This window comes from Salmo trutta, chromosome 7 (assembly GCF_901001165.1).
Source record: "Salmo trutta chromosome 7, fSalTru1.1, whole genome shotgun sequence".
Taxonomy (NCBI): Eukaryota; Metazoa; Chordata; class Actinopteri; order Salmoniformes; family Salmonidae; genus Salmo; species Salmo trutta.
The window spans coordinates 31927178-31938617 of NC_042963.1; the positions used below are offsets into that span (position 1 = coordinate 31927178).

Genomic DNA, 11440 nt, shown 5'->3' on the forward strand with positions numbered 1-11440 from the left:
CTCGCGCTCTCTCTTTCTCTCGCTCTCTCTCTTTCTCTCGCGCTCTCTCTTTCTCTCGCGCTCTCACGCTCTCGCTCTCTTTCTCTCGCGCTCTCACGCTCTCGCTCTCTTTCTCTCGCGCTCTCTCTCTCTCTCTCTCGCGCTCTCTTTCTCTCGCGCTCTCTTTCTCTCGCGCTCTCTTTCTCTCGCGCTCTCTTTCTCTCGCGCTCTCTTTCTCTCGCGCTCTCTTTCTCTCGCGCTCTCTTTCTCTCGCGCTCTCTTTCTCTCGCGCTCTCTTTCTCTCGCGCTCTCTTTCTCTCGCGCTCTCTTTCTCTCGCTCTTTCTCTCGCTCTCTCTCTCTCTTTCTCTCGCTCTCTCTCTCTCTTTCTCTCGCGCTCTCTCTCTCTTTCTCTCGCGCTCTCTTTCTCTCGCTCTCTCTTTCTCTCGCTCTCTCTTTCTCTCGCGCTCTCTTTCTCTCGCTCTCTCTTTCTCTCGCGCTCTCTTTCTCTCGCTCTCTCTTTCTCTCGCGCTCTCTTTCTCTCTCTCTCGCGCTCTCTTTCTCTCGCTCTCGCGCTCTCTTTCTCTCGCTCTCGCGCTCTCTTTCTCTCGCTCTCTTTCTCTCGCTCGCTCTCTCGCTCTCGCTCTCTCTTTCTCTCGCTCGCTCTCTCGCTCTCTCTTTCTCTCGCTCTCTCTTTCTCTCGCTCTCTCTTTCTCTCGCTCTCTCTTTCTCTCGCTCTCTCTTTCTCTCGCTCTCTTTCGCTCGCTCGCTCTCTCGCGCTCGCTCTCTCGCGCTCGCTCTCTCTTTCTCTCGCTCTCTCTTTCTCTCGCTCTCTTTCTCTCGCTCGCTCTCTCTCGCTCTCTCTTTCTCTCGCTCTCTCTTTCTCTCGCTCTCTCTTTCTCTCGCTCTCTCTTTCTCTCGCTCTCTCTTTCTCTCGCTCTCTCTTTCTCTCGCTCTCTCTTTCTCTCGCTCTCTCTTTCTCTCGCTCTCTCTTTCTCTCGCTCTCTCTTTCTCTCGCTCTCTCGCTCTCGCGCTCTCGCTCTCTCTTTCTCTCGCTCTCTCTTTCTCTCGCTCTCTTTCTCTCGCTCGCTCTCTCTCGCTCTCTCTTTCTCTCGCTCTCTCTTTCTCTCGCTCTCTCTTTCTCTCGCTCTCTCTTTCTCTCGCTCTCTCTTTCTCTCGCTCTCTCTTTCTCTCGCTCTCTCTTTCTCTCGCTCTCTCGCTCTCTCTTTCTCTCGCTCTCTCTTTCTCTCGCTCTCTCTTTCTCTCGCTCTCTCTTTCTCTCGCTCTCTCTTTCTCTCGCTCTCTCGCTCTCGCTCTCTCTTTCTCTTTCTCTCGCTCTCTCTTTCTCTCGCTCTCTCTTTCTCTCGCTCTCTTTCTCGCGCTCGCTCTCTCTTTCTCTCGCTCTCTCGCTCTCTCTTTCTCTCTCTTTCTCGCTCTCTCTTTCTCTTTCTCGCTCTCTCTTTCTCTTTCTCGCTCTCTCTTTCTCTCTTTCTCTTTCTCTCGCTCGCTCTTTCTCTCGCTCTCTCGCTCTCGCTCGCTCTCTTTCTCTTTCTCTCTTTTTTTTCTCTGCTCTCTAGGAGATAGAATTTATGTATAAGCCAGGGAACCTCAGTGCTCCTCCCTCGGTCATCACCCCTCATCAGCCACGGCTGGACTGGCAGATGTGGTTTGCAGCCCTGGGAACACATGCGCACTCTCCCTGGTTCACCAGCCTAATGTACAGACTGCTGCAGGGCAAGACGGACGGTAGGGTGTACACACTTCTTCTTGAGGTTAATGGCAGTGCATTACTGCCAATACAGCCACATTAACACAAACTGTATTGTTAAAATATCTTAACGTTTGCCCCTCTCTCTCTCTCCAGTGATTGAGCTCATCCAGTCAGATGTGTCTCAGTACCCGTTCCACCAGCAGCCTCCCATGTACCTCAGAGCTCACCGCTACAAATACTGGTTCACTAAAACACTAGCTGATGGGTTAGTACATTCTCTCTCTCACACATACACACAGAGAACCGATGGGTGATGAGGTAGTTGATTCATGTTGCGCAGCAATAATCTGAATGTCGACATCTTTGAGGAAATGCAGAAATCATCAGTTAACGTGCGAGTCAGTGTCACAGCTGGCATTTTATGTGTGTGTTGTAGGTCGTATCCTCAGCGCTGGTGGAGGAGGGTGTACATAGAGGAGTTCTATCCCACAGTGTATCTGGGCGACACTTTCCTGGAGAGCATGCTTAGCCAGCATGGACTCAAGGTACAGTGCATTTGGAAAGTATTCAGACCCCTTTACTTTTTGTTACGTTACAGCTAGTGATGCACCGATATGACATTTTTGACCGATAACGATATCTGATATTTTCCTTCCCAAAAAAAACTATACCGATTATTTCAAATTTTAGCGGCCTTTTAAGCATTTTAGTACAGTTAAATAGTTTAAACACACACACACACACACTGACCAAAAGGTTATTTTGTTGGCATTTACGTATGTCCCCATTACCAGTAAAAATCAAAACCTATTTCTTTCACTTACTTGCTGTGCTGTTTTGTTCATTTGTTCAGTCTCAACCAGAATTTCAGTTCTGTACCTTTCCAAATTATCCAATCAATTGAATTTACCACCGGTGGACTTCAATCAAGTTGTAGAAACATCTTAAGGATGATCAATGGAAACAGGATGCACCTGAGCACATTGTTTAATCTCATAGCAAAGAGTCCGAATACTCATGTAAATAAGGTGTTTCAGTTTTATTCTCTAAAAACCTGTTTTCGCTTTGTTATAATGGGGTATTGTGTGTAGATTAAGGATTTTTATTTATTTAATCCATTTTAGAATAAACGTAACAAAATGTGCAAAAAGTCAATACTTTACGAATGCACTGTAACTAACTACCCATAGTTCTCAGCAAGCACTAAGTGTGTGAGTCCTGTATGTCCTTGTGTCTGACCCGTGTGTGTGTGTGTGTGTGTGTGTGTGTGTGTGTGTGTGTGTAGGATAAGTCCCTCCCTCGGCATGTGTCTGAGGCAGCTGTGCCCCAGGTGGTGAAGTGGGTGCGCTCTCAGGTGAGGGGTGTGTCTGCCCCCCTGCTGCTCTGGAGCCTCCTCTTCTGCAGTGTCACCCTCTGTCTGCTCCGGGGACTGCAGCTGGAAATTACACTCAAGACCAAACCTACTGCAGCCAAGGCTGAACCAAAACACACTGCTACACCCCACCACCCTGATGCTAAGGAGGCCAATTCCAACGACAAATATGGTCTAGGACAAAGACAGGAGGAGGGGCGGGAGGAGGAAGAGGAGGAGCAGCAGGAGGAGGAGGTTGATGCACAAGAGGATGAGCGAAGGGGGGAAGACGAGGAGAGTGAAAGAGAAGAGAACGATGTAAGAGATGAAGTGGAAGAAGAAGAGGACGGAGAAGAAGAAGAGGGGAGTGTTGACTGACAGTCTCAAGAAGTGAAGAGTTTCCTCCTGACCCCTGAACATGGGATTTGGTAGCCCTCCCTTCCACTCACTCTGTCTCGGTGTCCTAGTGCTCAGGAGAAAGCTTCCTGTCTTGACTACCTGTCTGCCTTTCCCTAACAATAACCTTCTAACCAAAGAATTTTGTTGATGCTTTGTTCTACATTTGACAATCAATTTATTTGAAATGAATAGACAAAGTTTTCCAATTATCTATAGTATTATTACAATCAAGAGAAAATAACGTTTTTGTCAGTGTCCTTTTAATTGTGTGTGTGTGTGTGTGTGTGTGTGTGTGTGTGTGTGTGTGTGTGTGTGTGTGTGTGTGTGTGTGTGTTAAAGGGTGTTTGGTTTGCCACTGTGGTCCTTTGCTTTGCTGCCAGATATAATGTACTGAATCACCAATGCTGCACTTTCCTGCCAAGTGTCTTTCCACATTTGAAAAAAACATCACATCCATGAATGGAAAATGTTCATGTTTTTGTATCATTTATAATAAAGATAGGAAATGTATCCATGTGGTTCTTCATTATTAGACAAATTCAAAATGATCTGACAATTGTAAACCATATGAATTGTAATCAGCATTCTAAGCAACAAACACTTTTAGAATGTTCTGTCATTAGAATATAATGTAGTTGACTTACAGATGACAACAACATGGTAAAGGCTATCCAGGTCTGTTGAAGATAAAGCTAATAGTGTTCCCCATATCTGAGGAGATGGGCTGGTGTTGCTGCTGGATATGATCTCTATGAAGGTGTGAGAGAGGGCGGGAAAGAAATGGATTATGATACTTAATTGGTTTATGAAACATTTGAGGTGGGAGTAGGTGTGTGTGGCTGCCCCATCTGTGTGTCACCACTTCAGTACCCCAGGACAGTACTTGTCGATGAGAGACTGGTAGTATGGCTTCAACTTCTTTATGTCAGGCAGCTCAGTGGTCTTGGTGTAGAGATCAAACTTACTGTAGGGGTCAAATGTTCGAGGTCAAACTGACTGCGGAGAGGGTAGAGAAAATCTATTTGTGTGTGTGTGAGACGTACTTGAACTCGCGAACCCAGGGAATCATGCTCATGTCCTTGTCATCACAGAGGTGCATGTAGTCTCCATGGGAGTGCCAGGGGTAGAAGGAATGGAACCGGATCATATACAGACCCTGGAGCGGGACAGCAGAGGAGTTAACACTCTGAGCAGCAGTCTTAAAGTAGAACCACAGAGTTTTTGTAAACCTGTATTCTCTTTGCTAATGTAGAACCATAGACCCCCATTCTCACCTCTTCTGGGATGGTGCACTTGTTGAACTTCATGACCCTGTAGAGATACTCTGGAACAAACAACACAGACAGCAGTTCAGTAGTGTTACTGTGCAGGCCCATGTGCCTTACAGTGGTGACTGTGTGTATGTCTGTGTTACTCACCATCATGGCCCCAGGACATGAGCACATTGTCCAGCCCACAGTTTGGCTTATAGATCCCACACTCAGAACTAGAGCGGGGGGAGAAGGAAGAGAGGTGATGAGGTGAATAAGAGGTTACCATCTAAATGATGTATGTAAGATGGCACATTAACTTTTTGTATATACATGTCTGATAAATGGCATAATGTAAACACTTCTCCAGGCTGGCTTGTAGCCGGCATGTTGTGCAGTGAATGATGGGGTTTGATTAGACTTTTTGATTAGATTGGTAAAAAGAGAAGTGTAACAGTACTTGTAAGCAGGGTTTTTGTCATCGGGGTTGTCCACGAAGGTACTGTCTCGAAACACAATGCCATTCTCGAACCTGCACCCCACTGGGAATGTGTCCCCCACTACAGCCCACTGCAGGACAGGGACACAGTGCAGTTAGCCTAGCGTTGCCTAACATCACAACCTGTATCAGGGTAACATTGAGAGGCATTCACCTGGGGTTCCCCTGACAGAGCCATGATCTTCCCAATGTCATGGATCAGCCCCACCAACTGGAACCAGTCTGGAGAGGGAGGAGAGATAAGGATAGGAGTTGTGAACCATGTGTGTATGCGTACTTGTGTGTGTGCGTGTGTTTGCCTTTGTGGGGGTGTTCCCTGCGGATGCCCTCAGCGGTCTGGAAGGCGTGGTATGAGTTGGGGAAGTCGACGTCAGGGTCGGACTCATCAACCAGCTGGTCCAGAGATATGACGGCTTCCATCACCTCCATCTGGGCATGCCCACAACCTGACCACTCAGAGTGCTGCAGAGGAGAGGAGGAGTGGGGAAGGTTAATGAGTAGTATGTTCATTGTTATCTGCAACATTAGACGATATTACATAACATCTTACATGTTAACAGTCACAGTTCCACTCCTTGTTAAACATTACAGGTTGGTTTAGCCTGCTCTCCTGACACACACACACACACAGTTGTTTGCATTTGCGCTGAACCTGTCTTGACAGACTCACCTTCTGCTTTACAAAGTCCAGGGTCTGGTTGGTGTGCATCAGCTTGTATGTGTTATACACACGATCAATCAGACTCCCGCTCTGTTACGCACACACATACACACATTACAGATGTATTGTGATTACCAGCCTTACAGCAGTAATATTATGTTGCAACCATGGTAAAAAATCATACTGCTTTACTGACCTCAAAATTCCTGTATTCTGTCTTGTCCTTGTCTTTCTGCTCCAGGTCTAAGATGGGACGGTATGCCAGAGATGGGTCTGGACCCTGAAACCGATAGACAGAGGGACAGACAAAGAAGGTAAAGTACACATCTTAACATGGCGAATGTGATAGAAAACACCTTACGTTTCAAATAGAAATATTAGACATCTACAAAGATTTAACCTGTAGCAGTAGATCACACAAAATCTTATTTGATTATCAGATGCATGATAACACCAAGTTAAACTTACACATACATACAGACAGACACATACAGACAGACACATTAGACAGACACATTTGCTACAACAATCCTGCAGAAACAGGCAATGTGTGGGTTATATTAATTACATTATAATAATGCTGTAGGCCTTGATGTATTTTTCGTACGGGAAAATCAAGTCTGAAATGTCAGTGTAAATTAAAAACTTCAGAAGCCTTTTTAAACCTTTACATTTCCTGCATTACAGGAAAGTTTTCCTGCAACAGGCTGATCAAAGTGAAGATCCTACATCTGTAATAGCTAAATATATTTGTTCTACTTTTCTACAGTCATACGTACAATATTGACGACCCTCATGGTGAGGTCAGTCCGTCAGTCCGTCCGGGTATGAGTAAGTATGGGTCTGCTAGATCCTCTAAAGTGCAGCCCCAGACCCTGTCCTGTATATACCCCTCTGGTTTAATACTTATGTCATACACCCTCACAGCATACAGGTAGTGATAGTTTAACTCAGCCCCCACTGAGATAACAACGACTAACGGGGTTCATCTGGCTGGACTACTCTGTGTGTACGTGTGTGTGAGCGTGTTTGTTTTCCTCGAGAGAACAGTGAGTCTTTAACCATGATCAGCAGGTATCTGGTTTGGGCTGGTCTTGAGAGTTTTGTGTGCGTGTTTGTCTCTGTGTTATATATTATCATTTTCTTTACCTTTATTTAACTAGGCACGTCAGTTAAGAACAAATTCAAAACGCCCTATGGGACTGCCAATCATGGCCGGTTGTGATACAGCCTGGAATCGAACAAGGGTCTGTAGTGACGCCTCTAGCACTGAGGTGCAGTGCCTTAGACCGCTCCACCACTCGGGAGCCCCTGTTGAGTGGTGGAATGTCTGGCTTTTTTACAACAGAACAAACAACAAAACAAATAGAATAAAAACATCCATAGTTGATGCTTGAAAAAGAGGAACGGAGAGAGATCACCAGAGGTGAACATCATGCGAGGAGACAGTGTATGCCTGTTTGAACTGTATTACCCCAGGTAACGTGAGGTTACCAAATCAAGCCAAATCAATGCTTGTGCTTCTAGTTGTGACAGTGCCGTAATATCTAACAAGTATCTAACAATTCCACAACAACTACCTAGTACACAAAATCTAAAGGGATGGAATAAGAATATGTATGTACATGTAAATATATGGATGATTGATGGCCGATCGACATAGGCAAAATGCAGTAGATGCTATAGGATACTATATATATGAGATGAGTAATGTAAGATATGTAAACATTGTTAAAGTGGTATTATTTAAAGTGACTAAAGTGATACATTTATTAAAGTGGCCAATGATTTGAGTCTGTATGTAGGCAGCAGCCTCTCTGAGTTAGTGATTTCTGTTTAACAGTCTGATGGCCTTGAGATAGAATCTGTTTTTCAGTCGGTCGCAGCTTTGATGCACCTGTACTGACCTCACCACCTGGATGTTAGCTGGGTGAACAGGCAGTGGCTCGGGTGGTTGTCCTTGATCTTTTTGGCCTTCCTCTTACATCGGGTGCTGTAGGTGTCCTGGAGGGCAGGTAGTTTGCCCCCGGTGATGCGTTGTACAGACCGCACCACCCTCTGGAGAGCCTTGCTGTTGAGGGCGTAATTTGTTTTTTATTTTTTATTTTTTCTCTACCCAAAATTACAACCAACTAATTGCAGCATTACCACAAAAATGGAGAGGCAAGTAGACGGGGGAAAAAGTAGGGACCTTGTATGTCGGCCCTGTATTAAAGAACATAAATGGTTAAAGAAAAGTGTGATAAATAAAAACATATACCAATTTCATTTTAAGGACAAAAAAACAGAGCTGTGCCATATAAATTGCAAAATAGTTGGGAAGACATTTTCGATGTACCCATTCCATGGCACATGGTTTATGAATTGATACGCAAAACAACGGCGGATTCAAAAATTCCCATTTTTCTACTTACATTTCTATACAAAATTCTTGCAACCAATATAATGTTATATATATGGGGGATACAATCCTCCCAGCTCTGCAGATTTTTCTGTGAGGAAGCATTGTCATTAGATAATTTATTTTGTTATTGTCCATATGTAGCTCGTTTTTGGTCACAGGTCCAGGAACGTCTGAAGAATTGCAACATTTGCCTAGAACTAACACTGCAGATAGCAATACTGGGTGATTTGAAAAGCTGTAGTCAATCAATCAATAATATAATAATTATTTTAGCAACATTTTTCATTTTTAATTTACAATCTGTAGAAGCTATGAGAATAGAAAGGTTCAGTACTTTTGTGAAGCATCACAGCACAGTTGAAGATATATGGCAAATAGAAATCCAAAATGGATGGTGTTGAGAGAGAGATGGGAGGGGTTGAATGGAGCTGAAGGGTGGTACTAATAACAAGATAACCAATGTAAAACATACGGGGTCTGTAAAATGTATATAGGTTCAGAAATTTTGTGAAATATCAGTTACAAATAGAACATCAGAACAAGAGGAAGGACTAAAAACAAAAAATATAACTATTGTAAAATAGATTGTGTCTGTAATTGTGTATAAGATGTAGAAGCCTAAGTGTTATTGTTTATTAGTTTACTCCAATTGGGGGAAGGGTGGTAGGGTTTGGGGGAATAATAAATGTATTTTCCCCCAAAAAGTATGTATATCTATATAGGTATGTGTATGTGTATATGTATGTGTATGTATATGGATGTATATATTTACCAAAAAAAAGAAATGGGGGATTGGATATGATGCAGACAATTACATTGATGGAAGCAACAATCTTTCCGCAATATTAAGCTGATCCACCCCTTAAAAAAAACATTCTTCAGCCTCCTGAGGTTGAAGAGGCGCTGTTGCGCCTTCTTCACCATACTGTCTGTGTGGACCATTTCAGTTTGTCTGTGATGTGTACGCCAAGGAAATTAAAACTTTCCACCTTATCCACTACTGTCCTGTCGATGTGGATAGGGGGTTACTCCCTCTGCTGTTTCCTGAAGTCCACTATCATCTCCTTTGTTTTGTTGACGTTGAGTGAGAGGTTGTTTTCCTGACACCACACTCCGAGTGCCCTCACCTCCTCTCTGTAGGCTGTCTTGTCGTTGTTGGTAATCAAGCCAACTACTGTTGTCATCTGCAAACTTGATGATTGAGTTGGAGGCGTGCACGGCCACACAGTCATGGGTGAACAGGGAGTACAAGAGGTGGCTGAGCACACACCCTTGTGTGGCCCCAGTGTTGAGGATCAGCGAAGTGGAGATGTTGTTTCCTATCTTCACCACCTGACTGCGGCCCGTCACAAAGTCCAGGACCCAATTGCACAGGGCGGAGTTGAGACCCAGGGCCTCAAGCTTAATGATGAGCTTGGAAGGTACTATGGTGTTGAATGCTGAGCTTTAGTCAATTAACAGCATTCTTACATACTGAATGTATTCCTCTTGTCCAGATAGGATAGGGCAGTGTGATGGCGTTTGCATCGTCTATGGGCCTGTTGGGGCGGTATGCAAACTGAAGTGGGTCTAGGGTGGCAGGTAAGGTGGAGGTGATATGATCCTTGACTAGTCTCTCAAAGCACTTCATGATGACAGAAGTGAGTGCTACGGGGCGATAGTCATTTAGTACAGTTATCTTTGCCTTCTTGGGTACAGGAGAAATGGTGGCCATCTTGAAGCATGTGGGGACAGCAGACTGGGATAGGGAGCAATTGAATATGTCCGTAAACACACCAGCCAGCTGGTCTGTACATGCTCTGAGGACGCAACTAGGGATGCCGTCTGGGCCAGCAGCCTTGCGAGGGTTAACACACTCACGTCGGCTACGGAGGAGAGGGGGGGGGCCCGCAGCCCTTGGTAGCGGGCCGCGTCGGTGTTACTGTATTATCCTCAAAGCAGGCAAAGAAGGTGTTTAGTTTGTCTGGAAGCAAAACGTCGGTGTCTATGATGTGGCTGGGTTTCTTTTTGTAGTCCATAATTGCCTGTAGACCCTGCCACATACGTCTCATGTCTGAACCGTTGAATTGCAACTCCACTTTGTCCCTATACCGACATTTCGCTTGTTTGATTGCCTTATGGATGGAATAACTACACTGTTTATATTCGGCCATATTCCCAGTCATCTTTCCATGGTTAAATGCGGTGGTTCGCGCTTTCAGTTTGCGCGAATGCCACCATCTTTCCACGGTTTCTGCTTAGGGTAGGTTTTATTAGTCACAGTGGGTACAACATCTCCACTGCACTTCCTTATAAACTCACTCACCGAGTCAGCGTATTAATCAATGTTATTCTCTGAGGCTGCCCGGAACATTTCTTTTTACATTAGCATGTGACGTTCAGAACTAGCATACCCCCCGCAAACTTCCCAAGAATTTACTAACAATTTACTCACGATAAACGTTCACAAAAAGCATAACAATTATTTTAAGAATTATAGATACAGAACTCCTCTATGCACTCGATATGTCCGATTTTAAAATAGCTTTTTGGTGAAAGCACATTTTGCAATATTCTCAGTAGATAGCCCGGCATCACAGGGCTAGCTATTTAGATACCCAGCAAGTTTAGCCTTCACCAAACTCCGATTTACTATTAGAAAAGTTTGATTACCTTTGATTACCTTTGGTGTTCTTCGTCAGAATGCACTCCCAGGACTTCTACTTCAATAACAACTGTTGGTTTGGTCCCAAATAATCCATCGTTATGTTCAAACAGTGGCGTTTTGTTCGTGCGTACGAACACGGCGCATTTCGTGACAAAAGATTTCTAAATATTCCATTACCGTACTTCGAAGCATGTCAACCGCTGTTTAAAATCAATTTTTATGCTATTTTTCTCGTAAAAAAGCGATAATATTCCGACCGGGAGTCGTTGTTTTCGTTCAAAGAGAGAGAAAGTAAACATGGTGTCGGCTCGTGCACGCGCCTCCAGTCTCATTGTCCTCAGATCGACCACTTACTAAATGTTTTTCAGCCATGGCCTGCAAAGCCACCATTCATCGTTCTGGCGCCTTCGGAGAGCCTATGGGAGCGTTAGAAAATGTCACGTTATGCCAGAGATCCCCTGTTTTGGTTAGAGATGATTAAGAAGGCCAAGATATAGTCAGAGAGAGCGCTTCCTGTTTGGAATCTTCTCAGGTTTTGGCC

General features: G+C 44.6%; 2 protein-coding genes across 2 annotated transcripts in view; one reads left to right on the plus strand and one right to left on the minus strand.

Annotated features, from left to right (window-relative positions):
• Positions 1-3946, plus strand: part of lmf2a (lipase maturation factor 2a) — an 18340-nt gene extending 14394 nt beyond the window's left edge. Inside the window, exons 12-15 of the mRNA XM_029758599.1 lie at positions 1555-1723; positions 1842-1953; positions 2125-2233; positions 2974-3946. Coding sequence (XP_029614459.1) covers positions 1555-1723; positions 1842-1953; positions 2125-2233; positions 2974-3417 — 834 coding nt within the window. The 3' untranslated portion in view covers positions 3418-3946. The remainder of the gene's footprint in view (positions 1-1554; positions 1724-1841; positions 1954-2124; positions 2234-2973) is intronic.
• Positions 3897-6776, minus strand: miox (myo-inositol oxygenase). The gene is made up of 10 exons (XM_029758601.1): positions 6628-6776; positions 6045-6128; positions 5858-5938; positions 5487-5649; positions 5342-5409; positions 5149-5258; positions 4857-4924; positions 4713-4762; positions 4482-4594; positions 3897-4402 (listed from the first exon to the last, which is right to left on the minus strand). The coding sequence occupies exons 1-10, from the start codon at positions 6643-6645 to the stop codon at positions 4294-4296; spliced, it is 864 nt and encodes a 287-aa protein (XP_029614461.1). The 5' UTR covers positions 6646-6776; the 3' UTR covers positions 3897-4293.
• Positions 6777-11440: the final 4664 nt, after the last annotated feature.

What these genes read in the sequence shown, in the direction of transcription:
- miox (XM_029758601.1), bottom strand. An exon ending in CAGAATACAGGAATTTTGAG is followed by an intron (nt 5,939 to 6,044) that starts GTCAGTAAAGCA and finishes TGTGCGTAACAG; the next exon opens with AGCGGGAGTCTGATTGATCG. An exon ending in TGGACTTTGTAAAGCAGAAG is followed by an intron (nt 5,650 to 5,857) that starts GTGAGTCTGTCA and finishes TCTCCTCTGCAG; the next exon opens with CACTCTGAGTGGTCAGGTTG.